Raw genomic sequence first — 18,914 nt, 5'->3', positions numbered from 1 at the left:
GAGAAGACCATCACTATTTGCTATGAGGGAAATTAAATAAACACGAGTAATTAAAGTAAGAAAAAGAAACAGGGTTGTGGTCTTAGAAGTCAGAATATTGTTTTATTTTCTTGCCTCATCATCCCCAGTTTATAATCTCTGATTTCAGATCAGCTGGTTTTGTGCTTTTAGCTCATTTAAAATGATACTTGGATTTTCTATTGAAGTTATTTTTCCACCTGCTTTTTTTTCAAAGCTTCTTCCATAGTTTTCCCTGTGACATTTGTATTGTCCCTTTCTTTGTCAAAAGTCCCCATAATTCCTTGAGAAATTTTTCTGAATTTTTGCTTCTCTGCCACTTCCTCTTCATGATTTCCAATACTGGCTTTTTTTGTCAGTGTAATTCATATTTTTCTACTGCCACAGAATCAATAGGTTCAACTGAGACTTTTGTATGTGTCCTTGAAAATTCCTGTTAACAAAGGATTTCAGCTGACATGTGGAACATGGTTGTAGAAGTCTATATAAACAGACTGTAGGTTACAATCATTATCTCACTTCTTCCATTCCCTCACAAAATTTCTTCCTTGGAAAAGAGTATATGAGAAGAGTACCATTCTCCCAAAGGTGCTAGATATAGCTAAGATTATAGGTGCTAAGATGATGAGCAAGTAGAATACGTTATTAAGGTAGTGTGCTTTACCAATCTCAAATTGGTCAAACTAGGTAGATTCTAGAAGGGGATTTAAATCTGAAGTCTGGCATACAGATGTGTTCACAAAGTATATACATAAGCTAACATTTATGTCCATTATTCAGAGAAAAAGACAGAGTGAATGCCTTTACTGAGCTTAGACTGGAAAAATTTCACTTTGCACACATCTCAGAAAAAATATTTCCAGATCCCTTTATTTTAAGGATGATCAGTTCTTCAGAGCTGGAAAGTGTTGCGTTTCAGTGAAGACAGCACATACTTGCAGACTTTTGGATAAAGTCTCCAAAACTTCTTCTCAAGGTACCAGTAACATTGAATAACCTGTAAGGTATAGTGCCTTGAACCTCTGGTGTGTGCTGGACTAGTGCTGACCAGTTTCTCAGTCCTGCTTTCATACTTGGGAGAATATGATAACTCTGAGGAAGGTGAAGAAAGGAGTGAGCAAATTCACTAATTGTAATTGCTAGTGGGTTATTGCTGCCTTGCTTCTCCTTATCTGCCTACACTGTCATAACTACAGGATAAATAATATTCTGCTAGGCCAGTAACAAATTTTTAAGATGCAGTCAGGAAAGACTTTGTGAGCCATTCTGTATTGAAACATTCTGCTTATCTGTTTAAAAATCCACAAATCTAATTTATTTTCAACAATCTATGCTTGATTTGTTTTGTTTCAATCTGTCTTTCATGATAGCAAACATTAATTTTGAAATGGTTCATTTGAATTATAAGCCATTTTTAGATCTTTATTACTTTTTTATAAGCTTTATATTTTTCCTTACTTTGTGTGTAGAGTTGGATTAATGACAGTAGTAGACTATATATTTACAGTAGTAGAAATACAGATTAGTAAATTTGCAAGTATATTTTTGCAAAATTGGAGTTATATTTTAAAATAGGAGACATTCAAATTATATAAGATGGCAGCTCAGGATGGAGTATTTTTATGAACCTCTGAAATTCTTTATAGCTTATTTTTTGCTAGGAGAAATGTAATTACTCTTAATTGTGCTAATAAAATCTTTCAGTATATTTACACTGTTTTGTCATTGCTCTGCTTAGAATACTTGAGCAGACTGTGAGATCATGAATAATGTGTTAGATGTCTATAAAAATATTAATCAAGTTTAAAATTCTTGGATCAAATGCCTTTGGTTTTGTAAATTTCATTTGTTTCGATTTTTTAATCTTTTTTTACTATTTTGTTTTTATTTCCTTTATTATTATTACTACAATTTATTTATGCAAGGAAAAACTATTCTAAAAATTCAGTAGCGTGCTTGTAGTACAACATGATTGCTCATTTTGGATGTCTTAAGATACTTGACCTGCCTCCCTGTACCTCATAATGCTCATAAAGTACATAGCAAGCTTAATGAGGAAATGAGGAAATGTGAATAGTAAAATTTATTCTATGTACCTGTGGGAATTTATATGGTGCTAAAAATGAAATTGTCAAACCATCTGTGCTGTTGAATGTTATGGTAAACTAAATATATCATTAGAAAGGCTGCTGTAAAACTCACGCCACCAGTGCCACCACCATAACTTTCAGCTGCACTTATCCCACTGTTTGATATTTTTATTTGGAAAAAATAGATTTACTGTAGTGTCAGATCACAGGGTAGAGGAAGAACAGAAACTTTATGTGAGAAATAGAGAATGAGAAAAACGGAATCGTGACAAGTAATTTGAAGATACTAGTAAGTGGACACTTGATTCTTGCTTGAAAGGTCAAAATATAGAGGAAAGGTGACTGAAAAAATCTTCAAAATTAAAATTTTAACTGGTATCAATTAAATAGGATTCCTAAAACTTTTGAGAACTAGTTTCATCACTTTAACACTTACAGGGATTACATGCTACATTGCCCCACCAGTCTTGCAGTGGGCATATATCCTAATTGTATATAATATGAACTAAAAACTTGTTTGCAGACAGCCCAGAAGTGTAACTACTCAGCATTTTGACTCTACAAAGAAAGAACTGCAGCTGCTAAAAACTACATAATTGTTTGTAGTAGTGAGTAGGTAGTTAAAGAGTCTGAAGTCTATCTTGAGTTAAATATTCAATATTTTAAGTGAAGTAAAGTGGTGCAGATACCCTTTATTTTCAGCAGTTATTTTAGAATGTCAACGATGTCAGGAGACTTCAAATAATTGTAGTCATAGGTTCTCAATTTTTTCCTTACAGTGATGATATTTAACAAAGCATTATTGTAAAGACATTTTGACTTTTTAAAAAACTTGCTTCATTCTCAGCTTGTGACCTTACTATCCTCTTTGTTATTATATTAGATCTTACATTAGAGAATAAAAGTAGAGGGATGAAACATTCTGAAGGTTGGCCAGACTGGATGAAACATGTGGTGCTTTATTCTCTGTGAGAATAATAAACCCACCAACCAGACCTTAAAAAACAACTCTGTAAAATAAATACAGTAGTGATTTCTGCCAAGGGCATAGTTTAGGACTCCAAACAAGCATGAATTATCTGTAAGAAGGATCAAACTGTACCTATTCTAATTTTGTCACATAGTCCTTCTTACCTTTCTAATTGCAATGAATGAAGTATAATGACTTTTTATTAGAGGAAGTGGAATATGAGCTAAATGAAACCACTCTGACTTAAGCATTTATTTTTAATATATTTTAAGTTACATAAGTATAAGTTAGAAATAAAAGGAGCTAATAATTATCACAGTCAGACAACTTTTGCGCTGACTTCCAGCTTTAACTGCTCCAAATTTTTGAAAGCTTCCCATTTTTTCTTACTTTTTGGAAATCCTCTGATAATCAGCCATCGATTTTCCTCCAGCTGAGGGACAAAAGCTGAACAGAAAAAAAAAACAACACCCAAACAGCAAACAAACAACGAAACCAACAATAAACCAGCTAGAAAACTCTAAACCAAACAAAATAGGAAACAAACAAAAAAGAAAAAAAAACTCAAAGTGAAAACTGGCAGCCAGATGGAACACTTGTGTTTCTTATATACAGTCCTTCCCAAAGCAAGCAACACAGTTGTAGCAGACTAAACATGTCTTCCAAAGCAAATGCTAAATGCATTTCCCTACAGTTAGAATGAAGAGAAGTCTTGGCCACATATGTTAGAGATCTCGATGGCCCACCATCTCCATAAAATAAAGTTAAATTTATCTCTTATCTATTAACCCTGAAAGAATTAAATCAGATTTTGATTTCTGAAGTCTTGTGTTTCCACTTACGTGCTTCCCTTCTCCTTATACCTAGTTAATTGATGCTGTCACTCACCAGGATATGTGCTCAACCCCTGGTTATTTTGATATGACCTGATCTTGTCAATAGCCAAACTTGATTCATTGGGTATGGCTGATAATGATCTATTCCTAATAATTACTGTTACTTTTATTCCTTGTGAGACACAGAGAAAGACAATGGCATTACATGCATCACAGCAGATGCCTCTTGACGCTGTGCAACAACTGTCATTTTGAATGGTCTTCTGAAACAGAAATGATCTGGCTCAGAATCATTCTCTGGATGCCATCTGTTGTTCACACCATAAGTACCAACTAGTAAGGTTCAAAATTAATTCTTCTCCTATCATTGAATTTAAAATTGCCCTTACCACCTGAGGCCTGTGGACAGTCATGTGCACTGGCAAATGGGTTAAACCAGATGGGAGGAAGGACAGCAAATGGCTGTAGATGCTCACCCCTGTCATGATCAAACCCCCTAAGTGAATTTTATAAGGAATCCCAGTAAAGGTAAATGTCAGATTAGCACAGACCTTGATCCCAGGTCAACCCAGAGCTCAGCTTTCCATGGCTGCTCTTCATAGGTCTCTGTGTCTCTTTTCTTTTCTGTACTTCTGATGGTTCTGCATGGATACCCATGCTTTGAACTCTTCCTCCAATTGGCAGGGGGAAGATGAATCTGTTGAGCAAACTGTAGTGTCTGTGTTCCTAAGTGTGTGACAGACAGCTGTAAAGACGCTGATAAAAATTTTGCTCTGGAAACACAGCATGGGAAGGACAGAAACTATGTCCCCTCTCCTAATTAAGATTGTGGTAAAATGAAAGCATGCTTTTTAAATCACAACAGCAAAAATGGAGACTAACCCCCCATCTACCCCTTCCATTTAAACATACATTTAGTCCTACGGAGTGATAGCTAAAATACCAGCTCTCCAGATTTTCCATCTTGATGATTGGCACACTCCTGATGCTAGATCTTTGGGTTGATATTACATTTCTTTATAAAATATTTATACAGCACAGTGCCTTACCCTCCTGAGTTTTGTGTAACAGCCTGCCTAGCCTTACAGGTAAGTCCAGTCACTTAATCAGTCATGATTTTATCTCTTACAATCACTTTCCAAATGGGTTTGAGCAAAATGTATTTTCAAACTTTTTTCCTTACATTTTAAATATTTTAATAATCAATAACATTGGATAGACCAAAGTGAAGTATCCCATTGGTCAATCCAAAATGTTTGTTCAGGTATCTTTTATAAACCCTTCTTTGATGTAACTCAGAAGGGTCTACATGATATCAAAGAGTATCTTCTCCTTCAGTGTTATTATTATTAAATATATCAGTGCTTTTTAGAAACACAGATAAAGGTAATGCTTTGAAGAGAAAAGAAACACATGGTTCCTACCCAATGGAGCCTGTAGTCTGTCTTAGAAAGAGTGTTCCTGTGGCCTAGATGACATATTGGAAATTGAAGACAGGCCTCAAAGCAAGCTCTTCAGATAAGTACCAAAATGCAAATTATGCTCCCTTTTCCCTATTTCTAGGGGGCATATGAGGATCTTTATTCCCTTTTTTCAGCCAAAGCTGTCTCTGTTTGAAAGAGAAGTCTCTACTGAAAAGACACAGGTGAGAAGTGTATTTTGAAGAAGAATTAGAAGAAAGCAAAAACATAAAAAGAAGATAATTACAAGAATAGGACAGGAGGCACAGTGTGTTGAGAAGACCCTAGTAAAGATTCTGGAGTTCAACACAGTCATTGGGGAAAGTGTTAGGCTAAAGGCTTAATATGAGGTGATGAACCAGGTGAATTAATCATGGAACTGTTAAGTGAAGAAGAGCTTGGCTAGGAAGATAGAAGAAACTGAAAGTGTGAAAATGGAGCTGTGGGATGGTGAGGTAAGCCTTCAAGTTACAAAATAGAGCACAGGAAGGAACCTCTCCAAGAACAAGTAAAGGATGGGCTGTACTACAAGACTCTGGTGCAACTGCTGCTTCTCTAGATATGCATATCCCTATATAGAGACAATATATTTATTTAGTAACTGCAACAGTAAAGGTTCAGCCACTGAGCATTGCTGTGCAGGATGCTCTAGGATGTTATTCATGTTTAAGAGAGTTTAGGTAACCTGAGACTTGTGTAGTCACTGCTAACACCATCCAGAATCACACAACTATCTTGTCTAATCAGGATATACTAAGTCAGTTGGGTGATTTCAAATGGTTGATCACCTACAACCAAGGATTAAATTTTACTTCCACTGGTACCAAAAGCAAGAACCCATTAATTTCAGAAACACAAGGTTTATACCCGAGCAACTTCCAAACATCAGTTTGCAGTCTTCAGCCCACTAAAGAAAATATGATTTAAAATATGTTTAATTCAGTGATCCTTTTAGAAATAATCTGTACTTCCTTCATATGTAATGTGACTCCTTGAGAAGGAGAATGCAGAGTAAAAAAAGAGTATAGTCACTCTGAGGAGAGGAATTTACATTTATTTATTTATTTTCTTACCTCATTTTATCTTAAAATTCAGTCTTCTTTCCTCATGAAATGTAAATCTGTTGTGTAGTGTTGTGTAAATGTGTTGCATTATCAGCCACAGAGCCTCTTGAGATTACTTCATTTTCATTCTGAGTTTGATCCCTATGTAGTTTGTATCAAAATGTTCTGTGAGTTTATTGAATGAAAGGTTCTTTATAAATGCAAGTTGTCTGTAAGGCATATTTAATTTTCCATTATCTGCAGTGTGAGAGCATTTTTCATTTCATTGTATTTGGCAGAATCATTAAAGCCCTTTGGGATTCTTTCTTATTTCTTGGAAGTGTATTAATAATGATGCTGTGAGTACTGAAGACTAATGCACATATACGTATGTTTATATATATGCTTTTTTACAGGTAACAAGTTCTGGGTTTTCAAGGACACTACTCTCCAGCCAGGTTATCCTCATGATTTGATAACACTTGGAAGTGGAATTCCTTCCCATGGTATTGATTCAGCAATTTGGTGGGAAGACGTTGGAAAAACATACTTCTTCAAAGGAGATAGGTTGGTATAGGAATTCTGCAAGATAGAAATTGGTGGATGTCAGCTAAGTGTGTTAATTTTTTCCCTCTATTTCTCAAAAGAAAATGGCACAGAAATTAAACAATTTCCTGTGGATGAATTTAACTCCTGAAGAGAGGGCCATGCTGTTTTCACATTTTCTATACTCTAAATTATAGTGCTGTGAATATACTGAAATGGGTATGTTTCCTATCTATCTGGTGGAAATTACTTGGAAGTCAACAGGCACGTCATAATTGTCTCAAATTTAAACTTAAATATTCAAAGTAACACAGTTACATACACTCTTACCTATTCCTTTTGATACAAATTCCTAAAGTCACATTTCTAAACTCCACCACACTCCAACAACAGACAAGGTATAATCCAAAGCTTTTTAAGGTCAATGGAAGTGGCTTCTCATCTGCTGTTTAAAAATGAGGTAAGTTATGGAAATAGCAGCTGAACCAGGAAGCTAGAGAACAACTTAAGGAGTTGTAGGAATTATTTTTAAATTAATCTTCAGAATCTCTTTAGGAGGAACACTTTTTAAATTATTAACAAAGTATATTAAAAAATTGTATAATCTGATTTATTTTTCTGTCCTGAAAGAGTCTTAGACTAGTCACTTTATGTCTCTGTAGCTTTAATTTCCTGTCTGTAAAAGTAAGGGAAAGAATATTTTTCTGCTTTATAAGGATGTCAAGAGAACTCATTAATTTTTGATAGCCTACAGGTTTTACAGGTTTTCATGATGTTACTGTGTTTGTTGATTGGTGTATCACTTCACAAATTCTAAGTTCTCAAACACAAATTAGTCTTTATTAATATATTCTAATGTTTATATTAGTATTATTAAAAGTATGGTGACTGCTTTTGTCACTGTCTGATACTTAGGATTCTGAGATTCTAATAGTATCTATGGATCACTTAGTAAATTAATTTGATGCACATACATAACATATGTATAACTGGAACATTGCACTGTAAATCTCCACAACCAATTTTAATATGAAAGGTTCTTTAAAAAAATAAATAAATAAATAACATCTCTAGTGCTCATGGTGAGAAAAGTAGATAACAAAGTAAAATGTTTGTAGTTGAAAACTAGGCATAATTTCAAGCAATCAATTTCCACGGTGAAGAAGAAAGCCACCACCTAAATAATTTCCTTCCTGTGGTTGAATAGATTTTTTAAAAAGTTTAACTTCATTTTCATATAATAATTTTCCATCGCCATATGCCTGAGAAAGGACGTACAACAGGAATCTTTTGTCACTTGTGCTTCCTTTAGGCTTTAATCACCAGTGTCCTTTTATATTTCAATGCACAATCACTTATAGTCAAAACTTTTCTAAAATGCTAGTAATAATTACAGAAGATGAACTATCAGAAAAATCTCTTGATGGAGAAGTTGCTACTTAGGGATAACAAGCACAATGAAGCTCAACAGGATATAAATACAATAGAGTGTGTTAGAGAAAGACCAAACAATATGACCCTTGCTGAAATAATTGAGTTATTACAGGATCTTGACCATCAATGAGAATAAACTCATATACCACTAAGCTTCTCAGTGTTTATTGTTTATATCACAACTTTTCCTTAATGTAAATCTAGAGTTGAATACTCCTGTGGGATTTAGTAGTATGTATAAGTCTACTATAGGAGTGGATCTTCTCCTGAAAAAGGTATAAAATAAATGTAGCTCCTCAATGGCATGAGGTCAGAATAAAAGGGAACCAAAAAGTTCTGTCAGTACCAAAAAACTTATAATTTATGTAACTCAAGAACATGTATACTTAGCTTGTTTTGACAGCCACCTGTAGTTAAGGAGCTCATTGCAGAATCCAGAGAGTTAAATCTGCCAAAGCAGTGGTATACAGGAAAAAGCATCAAATATTGTTTATAAGATGAAAAAATAATCCACAAAAACCAAACTCACACACACAAAGATATCACCCTCTTAAAAACTCTTTAATATATCCGGAAAGATCATAACAAGGATTTTTGAAAGCTAAAGTCATTGCAATTCAAATTAGAAAGTGGGTCAAGTTATTTGCATTGACCAGATTATCAGTGGATGTGATATATTCTCAAATTCTTGATGATGGAACATTGGGTGGCTGTCTTTTATGTAATTTTTCATGTGAATAACATAGATTTTGGAAAACAAAACAAACAAAAGCAAAAAACCAAAACAAAGAAACAAAAAACCTTCCAAGAAAACTATGCTTGAAGTTGGTATACTTTAAATTAGTGAAGCTGACAGACCCAGATATTGTATCAGGATACACAGAGGTACTAGAGTACATTAAGTTAATTCTTAGAACCAGCTTACAATTACACGTGCAGAGCGATTTAGGCAGCTGAATTAGGTCAAAGAAATTATCAACATTATCTGTAAGTGTAAATAAAATCAAAAGTCTAAATTCTTCTTACGTGTTCAGATTGCCTAAAATTTGTGTGCTGAAGCTTTTGAAATTGGAGATGAAATAGCTGTCAAAAAGCACAAAAGCAAATTTAATATTATATTACACGATATCTGTTTAATCATAATTAAATTAGAAGCTACTGTAATGCATACATACAAATATCTGAATTAAGAGTACATTAATCTGAATCTACTGACATTTCTGTGATTAAGGTATTAGCTAAAACACTGATGTATCTTTTTGCATGTGTTGCATCTCTCTGTGCAGAAGTCCTAGACATCAGAATTGCTGTGATTATAAGTGCTGATCTAGTTGTCAAAGTGCAAAAATCTTTTAACTTCTTTCTGCTTGTATGTAACAGTTATGCAGTTAACAAATAGATTTCTATATAATGAGGTAATGTGTTCAGAGAAAAGAAGTATTTCCCTTTATGGCTAATGAATGTAGCAAGTGTTGGAAGGAAAAAGAAAATCTAGTTACTCATCTGCTTTCTTATAAATACTTTAAAAAATATTATTATATTTTTCCTTTAAAAAAATATTTCAGGTACTGGAGATACAGTGAAGAAATGAGATCCATGGACCCTGGCTATCCCAAACCAATCACAATTTGGAAAGGTATCCCAGAATCTCCTCAAGGAGCCTTTGTCCACAAAGAAAATGGTATGCAAACACATTCCTGTTTTAATGATTTGCTAACACCATTAGCAGAGGGGCGATTGACTATTCTTGTTAAGTAGAGAAGGAATTTTTTGATTTATGAACAGTGTTTTCTCCTATAGATTTTTCCAAAATGACAGATTTCATGTGCCATTTTAAGACCATAGTGAAAAATATTTCAAATCTAGAATCATAAAATTTAATTTCAATTCTTCTTTTTTCTTTTATAAATTAACTTAATTAACCTCAATTGTTTTTCATTCTTTGCTGAACTAGAGGGCCTCTTCAAACAAGCTTTCTAAATACAGTATATCTCTATTTGAATTGTCAAGGTGTTGGCTGTTTAAATAGCTTCGAAGGTGTTACTTTCATTCTGAACAACTACAAAAGGGAAGCAAAATCTTTGTCTAAGCACAGATATCCGTAGGAATCTATGTAAATCAAAGATGTCATAAAACACTGATGACAAAATGAATATCATAAGGATGTTAGTATAAAATGCTATTACCTGTATCAAGATGTATCGTCACATACTGGAACCTAGAATTCCAGCTGGCCACACCTACAAATGAATAAGAGCAGCCAAAATTTGCATTTTATGAGAATTCAGTGCTACCCAGGGGCTGCTAACAGGCTGCTGACAGAGCCCTCAGTTGCACAGATCACTTTTAGATCCACCTGATGGTAATAAAAATATGCATTTTTCATCACTTCTCATTGTTGGGTTATTGTTGTGTGGCATTTACGATTAATTTATTGGTAGGTTCTGAGTTCATTCTCTTTGCTTCACAGACAGCACACGTATGTATTAATGTATTGTTTTAATGTCCTTTTAATAAGAAGATAAAATTCTTTTAATAAGAATAGAAGATTGAACAAGTAATTTCAATCTTCTATTTCAGACATCTAACATGATTAAATAGTTTGTTGTGGAAATGATTGGGGTTTTGTTTTTGTTTTTCAGAAATGCGTTTAATTGCTTCCTTGCTTTGTCTCTGGTTTATCCAAAAGCAGAAACTCTCTATAGATGCTGGCCTTTTGGCTAGACAGGGTTTCTTTTGTGGTGTTTTTTATTAGTTTTGTTTTTAATTGTAATCTAAGTCAGTCAAGCAGCTATTCAGCATCCATCACACTCAATAATTAACTGTAAACAGACATATATGTGGAAATGGGCACAAACATCATGTATGCTCTGACAAATATAATGGGTATAATATCTGCTTTTTTCCTTTAGTTACTTTTTAAGTATATTTTTAAATCTTTACATCCAAAAGGAATTTGAAATGTGTATGTATGTATGTGCTTGGGTTTTTTTCATTCCCCATAATAAGTTTTCTATACTGAGCTCAGGCACACGTCTGTCGTTGCAAATGGAAAATATCATACTGTAGAACTCAGACCAGCAAGTCTGAATGTACTGCAGAAGAAAAGCACTTATACCTAAGGCAAGAAAGACTCCTGGTTATGTCATAAGACACTTCTCTTTTCTTACTGCATAGGCTTTGCTAGTCTGTCTGACTTGGAATGAGTAGAATAGTAAAATATGCCATGAGATTGTGGAGGAGGGGAAGGGTAAGATGGTATTTTTGGGCTTCTCAGAAATCTTAAAAAGGTCCTAGGGCAGGAAGAGGGAATGAAAATGGTATCACAAAGTTTCCACAAAGATCACTAAGACATTATCCCTGAAACCAAGAAAACAGATATGTCTCAAGAAAAAGATCACATCTCCACTGTCATTTGTTTGAGGACAGGAAGACACAAAAAGAGATTTGAATATGAAGTATCACATCTTAGTTGAAAAAAGTTGATTACATTTTGGCTGAAACTGTTTTCCTTTCTTTGGGCAGAAGCAAAGTTGCTAAGGAAGTTTTATTGTATATCTTCATAAGGGAACATCTGAAAGCATCTCTTCCAGTTAAATCGTTTCATTTTAAAGAATACTTTCTTCTGTCCCTTTTTTTTCTACTGTGTAAACCATAAAAATGAACACCTGAAATTAGTCTGATTACAAAGGGGTTTTCTTCACTGTCCTCAAAAAATGTCAATAATCTTGAAGTAAGAGGCTTGGGAAAGATGAGAAAAAATAATTTCCTACTCTTATCAGCATCCTGACTCAGTGTCCTAGATGTGTGGTTAGATACAGGTAACAGCTTTGGAAGTCTCTGAATGCCGTGGTAGAAACAAGATGAGGATAGAGACAAAGCAGGATCCTTTTTGCTTGCTCCATGCAATCTGAGATCACACAAAGTTTTTCATATTGGAGAAGTCCTTCTGTGTTTATGCAACAGAGAAAATCTCACCACCCAGCTGGAAATTCTGCTAAAGGAGACGGTGGGACAGTTTTTAGAGACAAGAAAGAGAAAAGTTAGCCTACTTTATCAGCCCTTTGAGCTGTTTTGCCATGTTAGTGACTGCTAAACCCTTCCATGCTGCTTGGGTCAGAGATTGTGCTCACTACTCTCAGTGACCAGCACCTGCAAAATTGCAAGGAGCTTCCAAAGCAGACTCAACAAGTCAGGCAGATTAGATGAAATCACTTTCAGCTTTTGTGTGAAATAATTTTTTCTGCCATGAGAACCAGTAAGCAGACCTACTCACTCTCTTATAACTACCATTCTCTGCTGGTGAATTCCATCCTTCAGCTGTTACTGTTTTCCTGGTTCCTGCCTCAGCAATACGACAGAAAAGATTAAAATATCTTTAGGAGTTTGCAGTTGAAAATATGCTCTGATTGAAGAATTTTTACTGGATGTATAGGGACTGGTGATTTCTAAGCTGCTTTAACTGTTTTTGTTTGTAAAGGACAAAACACATGTTAACAATATTAACTAATGTCAGTATTCTGACATATATAAGTAGATGGGCTCCTATTTTTTTGTATTCTGTATGCATGTATGAATATAGCTTTAGAGATGTCATATCTTTTATATGGTCTCTATATATGTATAATAATATTGATAGAGATAATATATAAAATTGCCACACTCAATGTATTTATCCAGGGCCTCTATGTACAGTGCTTCCTTACATACATATATGAAATGTATGGAACCTGTGGCTCAAAATACTGAAATTTTGCACCTGATGGTTTTGAATTTAAAATACAGATTGCTTTAGGGAGCTTCATAGATGCAAACATTTTAAATCTTCACTCTATTAAAAAAATTACAGTCCTCCATTTTGTTTTGTTCCAGTCAGAATAGAGGGCAAATTGTGAACAAGTATCCTATCATTTTCATATAGTTTAGTGCTTTTCTTTTTTCTTTTTAACCAGGATTGCACCTTTCTGCATCTACATTAACACATTCTTAGATAATAAAACTCCAAGGGATTAAGGAAAGAAAACTAGTATCTTTTGAGTGGCTAGGAAATTCATTAAAATTACATAAATAGCTTCTGTAGAAAAATGCTCAAATATTCTAAATATTCTGGAAAAATGGTAATAGATGAAGGTTTTTTACAGAGTTTGAGCTGGAAAATATGCTATCAAGTGATGGGTTTTTTAAACTGAAAAAAATTAATTTTGAATGGGTGATTAATAATATTATCTTCACATAGCCTGTAAGCTTTATTAAATTAATAAATACAGCCCAATTGGTCTTAATATTCTAAGTAGCCTTTAGGTACTGCAGGAAATAAGAGGAGGTCTATAAAGTAAAGAAAAAATCCATCTGTTTGCATTCAGTTCATAAATAGCAGGAGGAAGCTTCCCCATCCTGAAGGCTTGTTTCTTGCTGGATCAATAACATTTTTCATCTGGGATAACAAAATTATGGAGACTTATGGCAGGGAGTCAGACTTTTTTTTCCCATTTAACCATGTTTAGTAAATACATTAGATTGCAACTGAATGATCAAATACCAGCTCTTTTCAGAAAACTTATATCTTTTTACACCCGTTTTGACAAAACTTCTGTTATTTTCCCCTATTTCCTTCTGCTAAAGTACAGCAGCGGGCTATGTGACATCAAAGAGGGTCAGTTCTTGTTTCTAGCTAGCATAGCATTGCAATTTGTTTTGGTAGACTTCTCATCCTGAAGAAGCTGTGATGCTTTGAAGTCCTGGACCTGAAGACTCCAAATTTGGTTGAGTTTTTTGTGAACGAGCAAATCAGATGGCTCCTGCTATGTCAAAGATAGTGTTCTCTGGAATTCCTTTTTTTTAGATCTATTATTAATGGAATAAAATAAAATAAAATTCCAGTTTATTCAATTAAAAAAAAGCACAACATCCTGTAGATTTTCTAGAGAAAGTAAAGAAAGGAATTTTTTTAAAGAAGATTTGAAAGACCTATAACTGGATTGTATTCCTTACATCTTTTAAAATTTGGATTACAAAATAATGTGGTATCAGGATTTCTGATCATGGTATGTTGATGAAAAGGTTTGATCTGATATGACCACGAATAATTGCAATTTTCGTCCTCAGGCTTCACGTATTTCTACAAAGGAAAAGAGTACTGGAAATTCAATAACCAGATGCTCAGGGTGGAACCTGGCTATCCAAGATCCATCCTCAAGGATTTTATGGGTTGTGATGGACCAGCGGATCGAGATAAAGACCGACACAGCCCTCAAGATGACGTTGACATTGTCATCAAACTGGACAACACAGCCAGCACTGTGAAAGCCATAGCCATCGTTATTCCCTGCATCCTGGCCTTGTGCCTCCTTGTCTTGGTTTACACTGTGTTCCAGTTCAAAAGGAAAGGAACACCTCGCCACATACTGTACTGCAAACGCTCTATGCAAGAGTGGGTGTGATGTAGGGTTTTGGTTTTTTCTTTCCCTCCCAGGAGTTTGTGGTAACTTGAGATTCAACACAAGAGTTGTTATGCAGTTTCCTAGCTAGGAGCGGGCATCTGTCGGTCTGAAACAAAGCTGATCTTTAAAACCCAGGAGGTTGCCTGTCCTGCGCATGAGTGACGATTCTCTCGGCTGGGAAGCTTCCGTGATACACAGTATCTGCTGTTCTTCAGTCCTTTGTCTTTCTTTGTCATTCGATCCTAGGCCTTTCCTCTGCACGCTCAATGCCCAATAAACTATCAGGATTAACTAATGAGGAGGAAAAACAAAACAAAACAAAATAAAATCTCCAGTGTTTCTACATTTTTCCCTTAAGGCCTGTTCCCCTTTGAAATATTTTTTGCTGAAAGTAAATTTTTTTAGAAAAACACAACAACCCACAACAGAACTTTCAGGAAAGTGAGAAGACCCAAAACAGCTTTGTCTCCAAAGAGGATTGCTTTCTGTCTGCTATGGATACAGTCCTAAACTCCTACTTCCAGTTTTGTCAGGTGGGAGACTCGGATGACGTGCAGGACTTCAAGACTGTTCGGACAGCCATTTTCCAACAAACAAGGGGCCAAAATATCTGCAATATAGTAACAGCCTTAATAATACATTCATTTTGTGTTTTTTACAGCTGCTCTGGGCTACGTCCTCAATGTTTTAAACTCGTTTATATTCATTATGATATTCAAGCAGGAGCTTTTTATTGGTTTGTTTGATTTTCGGTTGATTTTCCTGCATAATCTTTCCCAAGTTGTACCAAGCCAACTGCCCCAGGCCTTTCATAGGTCTGTCAGGAGTACTCATTCCAAAGCATGGTAAAAAGCAGTGTGTCTCTGAAGTGGATTTCAATGAACTAAAGCAACAGTCATGCTGTAGAGAAACTCAATGCTGGTATTACATTGGTGGTGTAACCCTTTGAGAACTATTGCATCCGTTTTCAGAGTCCGGTGGATGTTAATCTCAGTTGTCATTAAATTATGAGATTGTGTTTGGGTAATACAGGTTTAAAAAGAAAACCAGTTTTTCAAAACAGATTTCCTGTGACTGCAAGTGAATGTTTCTTATTATTTGCATTATCAGTATAAAAACATTTGTAACATAACTAGAAAAGAAAATATATTTACCAGCTACTTTCTGGTTAAAGGAATCAAACCTATTTTAATAACTAATAACACTTACCAAGAATTTTTCTGAACTGGAGACAGTTTTATAGCTTAGCTTTTTGTCTTAAGCATCTTGGATTTCTCTTTTAAACTGTGTTGCATGATAATTCAATTTGCCTCTCCAGAGGTAGAATTACAGTTTCAAAGGAAAGCTAAAACGAAGACTCTGGTATTGCATGAGTATCCTCTGGTGTGTTACCCCTTTGCATGTTCACCATAGTTCTCAAAGGGTTAGTCAAGTTTCTGGCCTTCAGCTGAACATAGTATCACTGACAGAGCCAGGGGACCACCAAAGCATTTTGTCTTTGTGTAATTTGTGCTAACAGCAGTATTGTCATTTTCATGTGATCTGCAGAGCAGGTTTGTATCAATATTTTTTTCCTAGAGAAAAGTCAGCAACTGACAGACCTCTTTATTGATTTTAGGAGCTGCTTCTTGCAGTGATAGGCTTTACAGTCACTGGGCTGTGAACTTATTAAAGATGGTCAGAATGATGCACCCCAAAAGTCAGACACCTGGTTTTTTATGAAAGCCAGGATTTGAGGGGAGTAGCTTTTGCAACAATGAACAGCTTGCCTTGAACTTGATTATTGACCTGTTGACTGTCATTACCAAGTTAAACATAGTCTTCTGTGAACAGCTTCACTGTCTGAATTTCCTTAAAGTGTACTGTCCTATGTCTTTGATCTTTAACCTCTGACTTACAAACTGGCACAAACTGAAGGGAATCTGGTGTTGCAAATGAACTAAGATGAGTTTCATTTCTTAAAAGACCTGATATACACTATCCAAAAACTGAGTAAAAATGTTCAAGTGTTTTCTTAGGAAAGAACTGACAAAACCTGAAATATTTATGATAGATCTGTAGAAGGGTATTTTGCTATGTATACATGCACACTCTAAAAATGAGCTACAGTCAAAGTTAATTTTTATTTAACTTGAATACAATTTTCAGTATAAAATTATCATTTCTACAAATAGCTAGATATTAATTAAAAGGTTATAGGAAAGTATTAAAATACTTGAAATGGCCAGTATTGGCTTTTACATAAAATGAAACTTTTATACTACATTCAGTCAATTTCTTACTTGTTTCTTAATCCACATAACTGGATCATTTTTTAGAGAGTGTAAGTATATATGCATATATATTATGGTTATTATTATTTTGGTAATGGATAGCTTGACTGCCTTGAATTTATATTTATATTGAGCATAGCATGAAAAATAGTATGCCTTTTTGTTAAATTACATGATTTTATATTGATTTGAAGACTTATTTTATGAACATATGTGGCATGCTATAAAGCATTGCAAACTTGTTTCTTAGAGCATAAACAGATATGCATATGTACGGCTAACAAAAATGAAGACTAGAGAAAGGTATATATTTACAACAAATATGCAATGCAGATGGCATTTTGGAATTTTGTAGAGGTACTGCACACTGTAGTTTAGAAGTGCATCAGTATCAGCCCATAGCATTATTTAGTAAATCCAGTTCAGCTGTTGCTGAAAAGATACATTAACAGTTAAGTAACAGCTTGTTTACTGTTCATCAGCTCATTTGGTGAATTTGGAATTCTATACCTTTTTGTCATATATATATAAAAATGTGTGTGTGGTTGTATACTTATAAATGTAGACAAACACACACATGCACATACATGCATATTTTAATCCATGGAGAGATTTTTAATGTCAGCAAACTACTATATCTTTTGTTCTGCTACAGGAAGAACAAAATTATTCATGTTGCTATTCCAATTTTGTCTCTTGGATAGTTGGTGGAAAATACTACTAGCACTACTTATTCTGCATTTGGTTTTCCTCTACAGTAGGAGAACTTATTTTATATTATCTTGAAGTCAGAAGAGCATCTCATCTGTTCTTTTATTCACTGGAAAATTTCACTTTAATTTTGAAATATCTTTCATGGCAGCTTTAACTTTTCTGTGCAACTGTTTCCCTGACTGTAATGAAGTGCTGAGCATGTTGACTGTTGTTCTTTGATTAGGTAACAAAAATGTTTGTATTTGGAGAATTTAACTTTAATTATGCAGGAAGGTAAGTGTGATAAGTCTAGTGCTTGGTATATGGTACATCATAGACACATGAGTACATAATAAGTTGATTGTTTAATCTATTTTCTTTTAATTAAAAGTGCATATATATTATATACAGAGAGAGGGAGAAAAGAATAATATTATATTGGCATGTTTATGTCATACAGAGCAAGATTGTGTCAGAATTTCTATTACGTACTCCTATTTTCAGTATGTTATAACACAGTCATAAAGGTTTGCTTTAAGAAAAAATGTAGGAGCAGTTGTGTTCACTGTAATTCTCAAATACATACTGCCTAGTTTCAAATTATAGAAGTTCAGAAAAAATAAGTGATGTTGCCTGATTTCATTTTGAACTCAAACAAGTAAAAGTTCTAAGACAATGTTATTTTTTTGAACAGTTGTTTTTCTACCAGGACTTATAATTCGAAGAATTAAGAAAAAACAAATTGAAAATATTTTCAGTTCTGCAATCTGGGTTCCTGCTCGTGTGCCGTAACTTTTTTTTCATCAAGTTTTCAATAAACATTTCCGTATTGCTATTGTCATGATCTGTACTGTGGAAAAATGCAAAACTGAATATGCATTGTGTTAATCAGTTGCAGTCTATCAAGCTGACTATACAGGGTCATGTATCTTCAGAGTGCTATCGTCTGTATGATGCAGAAGGCCAGAGTAGATGATGGCAATGTTTCCCCTGGTCTTTTAATGTATAAGCCTATAAAAAGGTTGTTGACTGTAGACAAAAATTAATTTTTATCAAAAACAAAAAAATTTAAAACCAATGTAACTGTATATTTACTGGATAGGCTGGGATA

General features: G+C 34.4%; 1 protein-coding gene across 1 annotated transcript in view; it reads left to right on the top strand.

Moving 5' to 3' along the window:
• Positions 1–18,638, top strand: part of MMP16 (matrix metallopeptidase 16) — a 166,267-nt gene extending 147,629 nt beyond the window's left edge. Inside the window, exons 8-10 of the mRNA XM_030445245.1 lie at positions 6,834–6,984; positions 9,963–10,078; positions 14,503–18,638. Of these exons, the coding sequence (XP_030301105.1) occupies positions 6,834–6,984; positions 9,963–10,078; positions 14,503–14,837 (602 nt within the window). The 3' untranslated portion in view covers positions 14,838–18,638. The remainder of the gene's footprint in view (positions 1–6,833; positions 6,985–9,962; positions 10,079–14,502) is intronic.
• Positions 18,639–18,914: the final 276 nt, after the last annotated feature.

The sequence above is a fragment of the Calypte anna genome, chromosome 2 (genome assembly GCF_003957555.1).
Source record: "Calypte anna isolate BGI_N300 chromosome 2, bCalAnn1_v1.p, whole genome shotgun sequence".
NCBI classification, from domain to species: Eukaryota; Metazoa; Chordata; class Aves; order Apodiformes; family Trochilidae; genus Calypte; species Calypte anna.
This window is presented reverse-complemented; position numbering and strand designations above follow the sequence as displayed.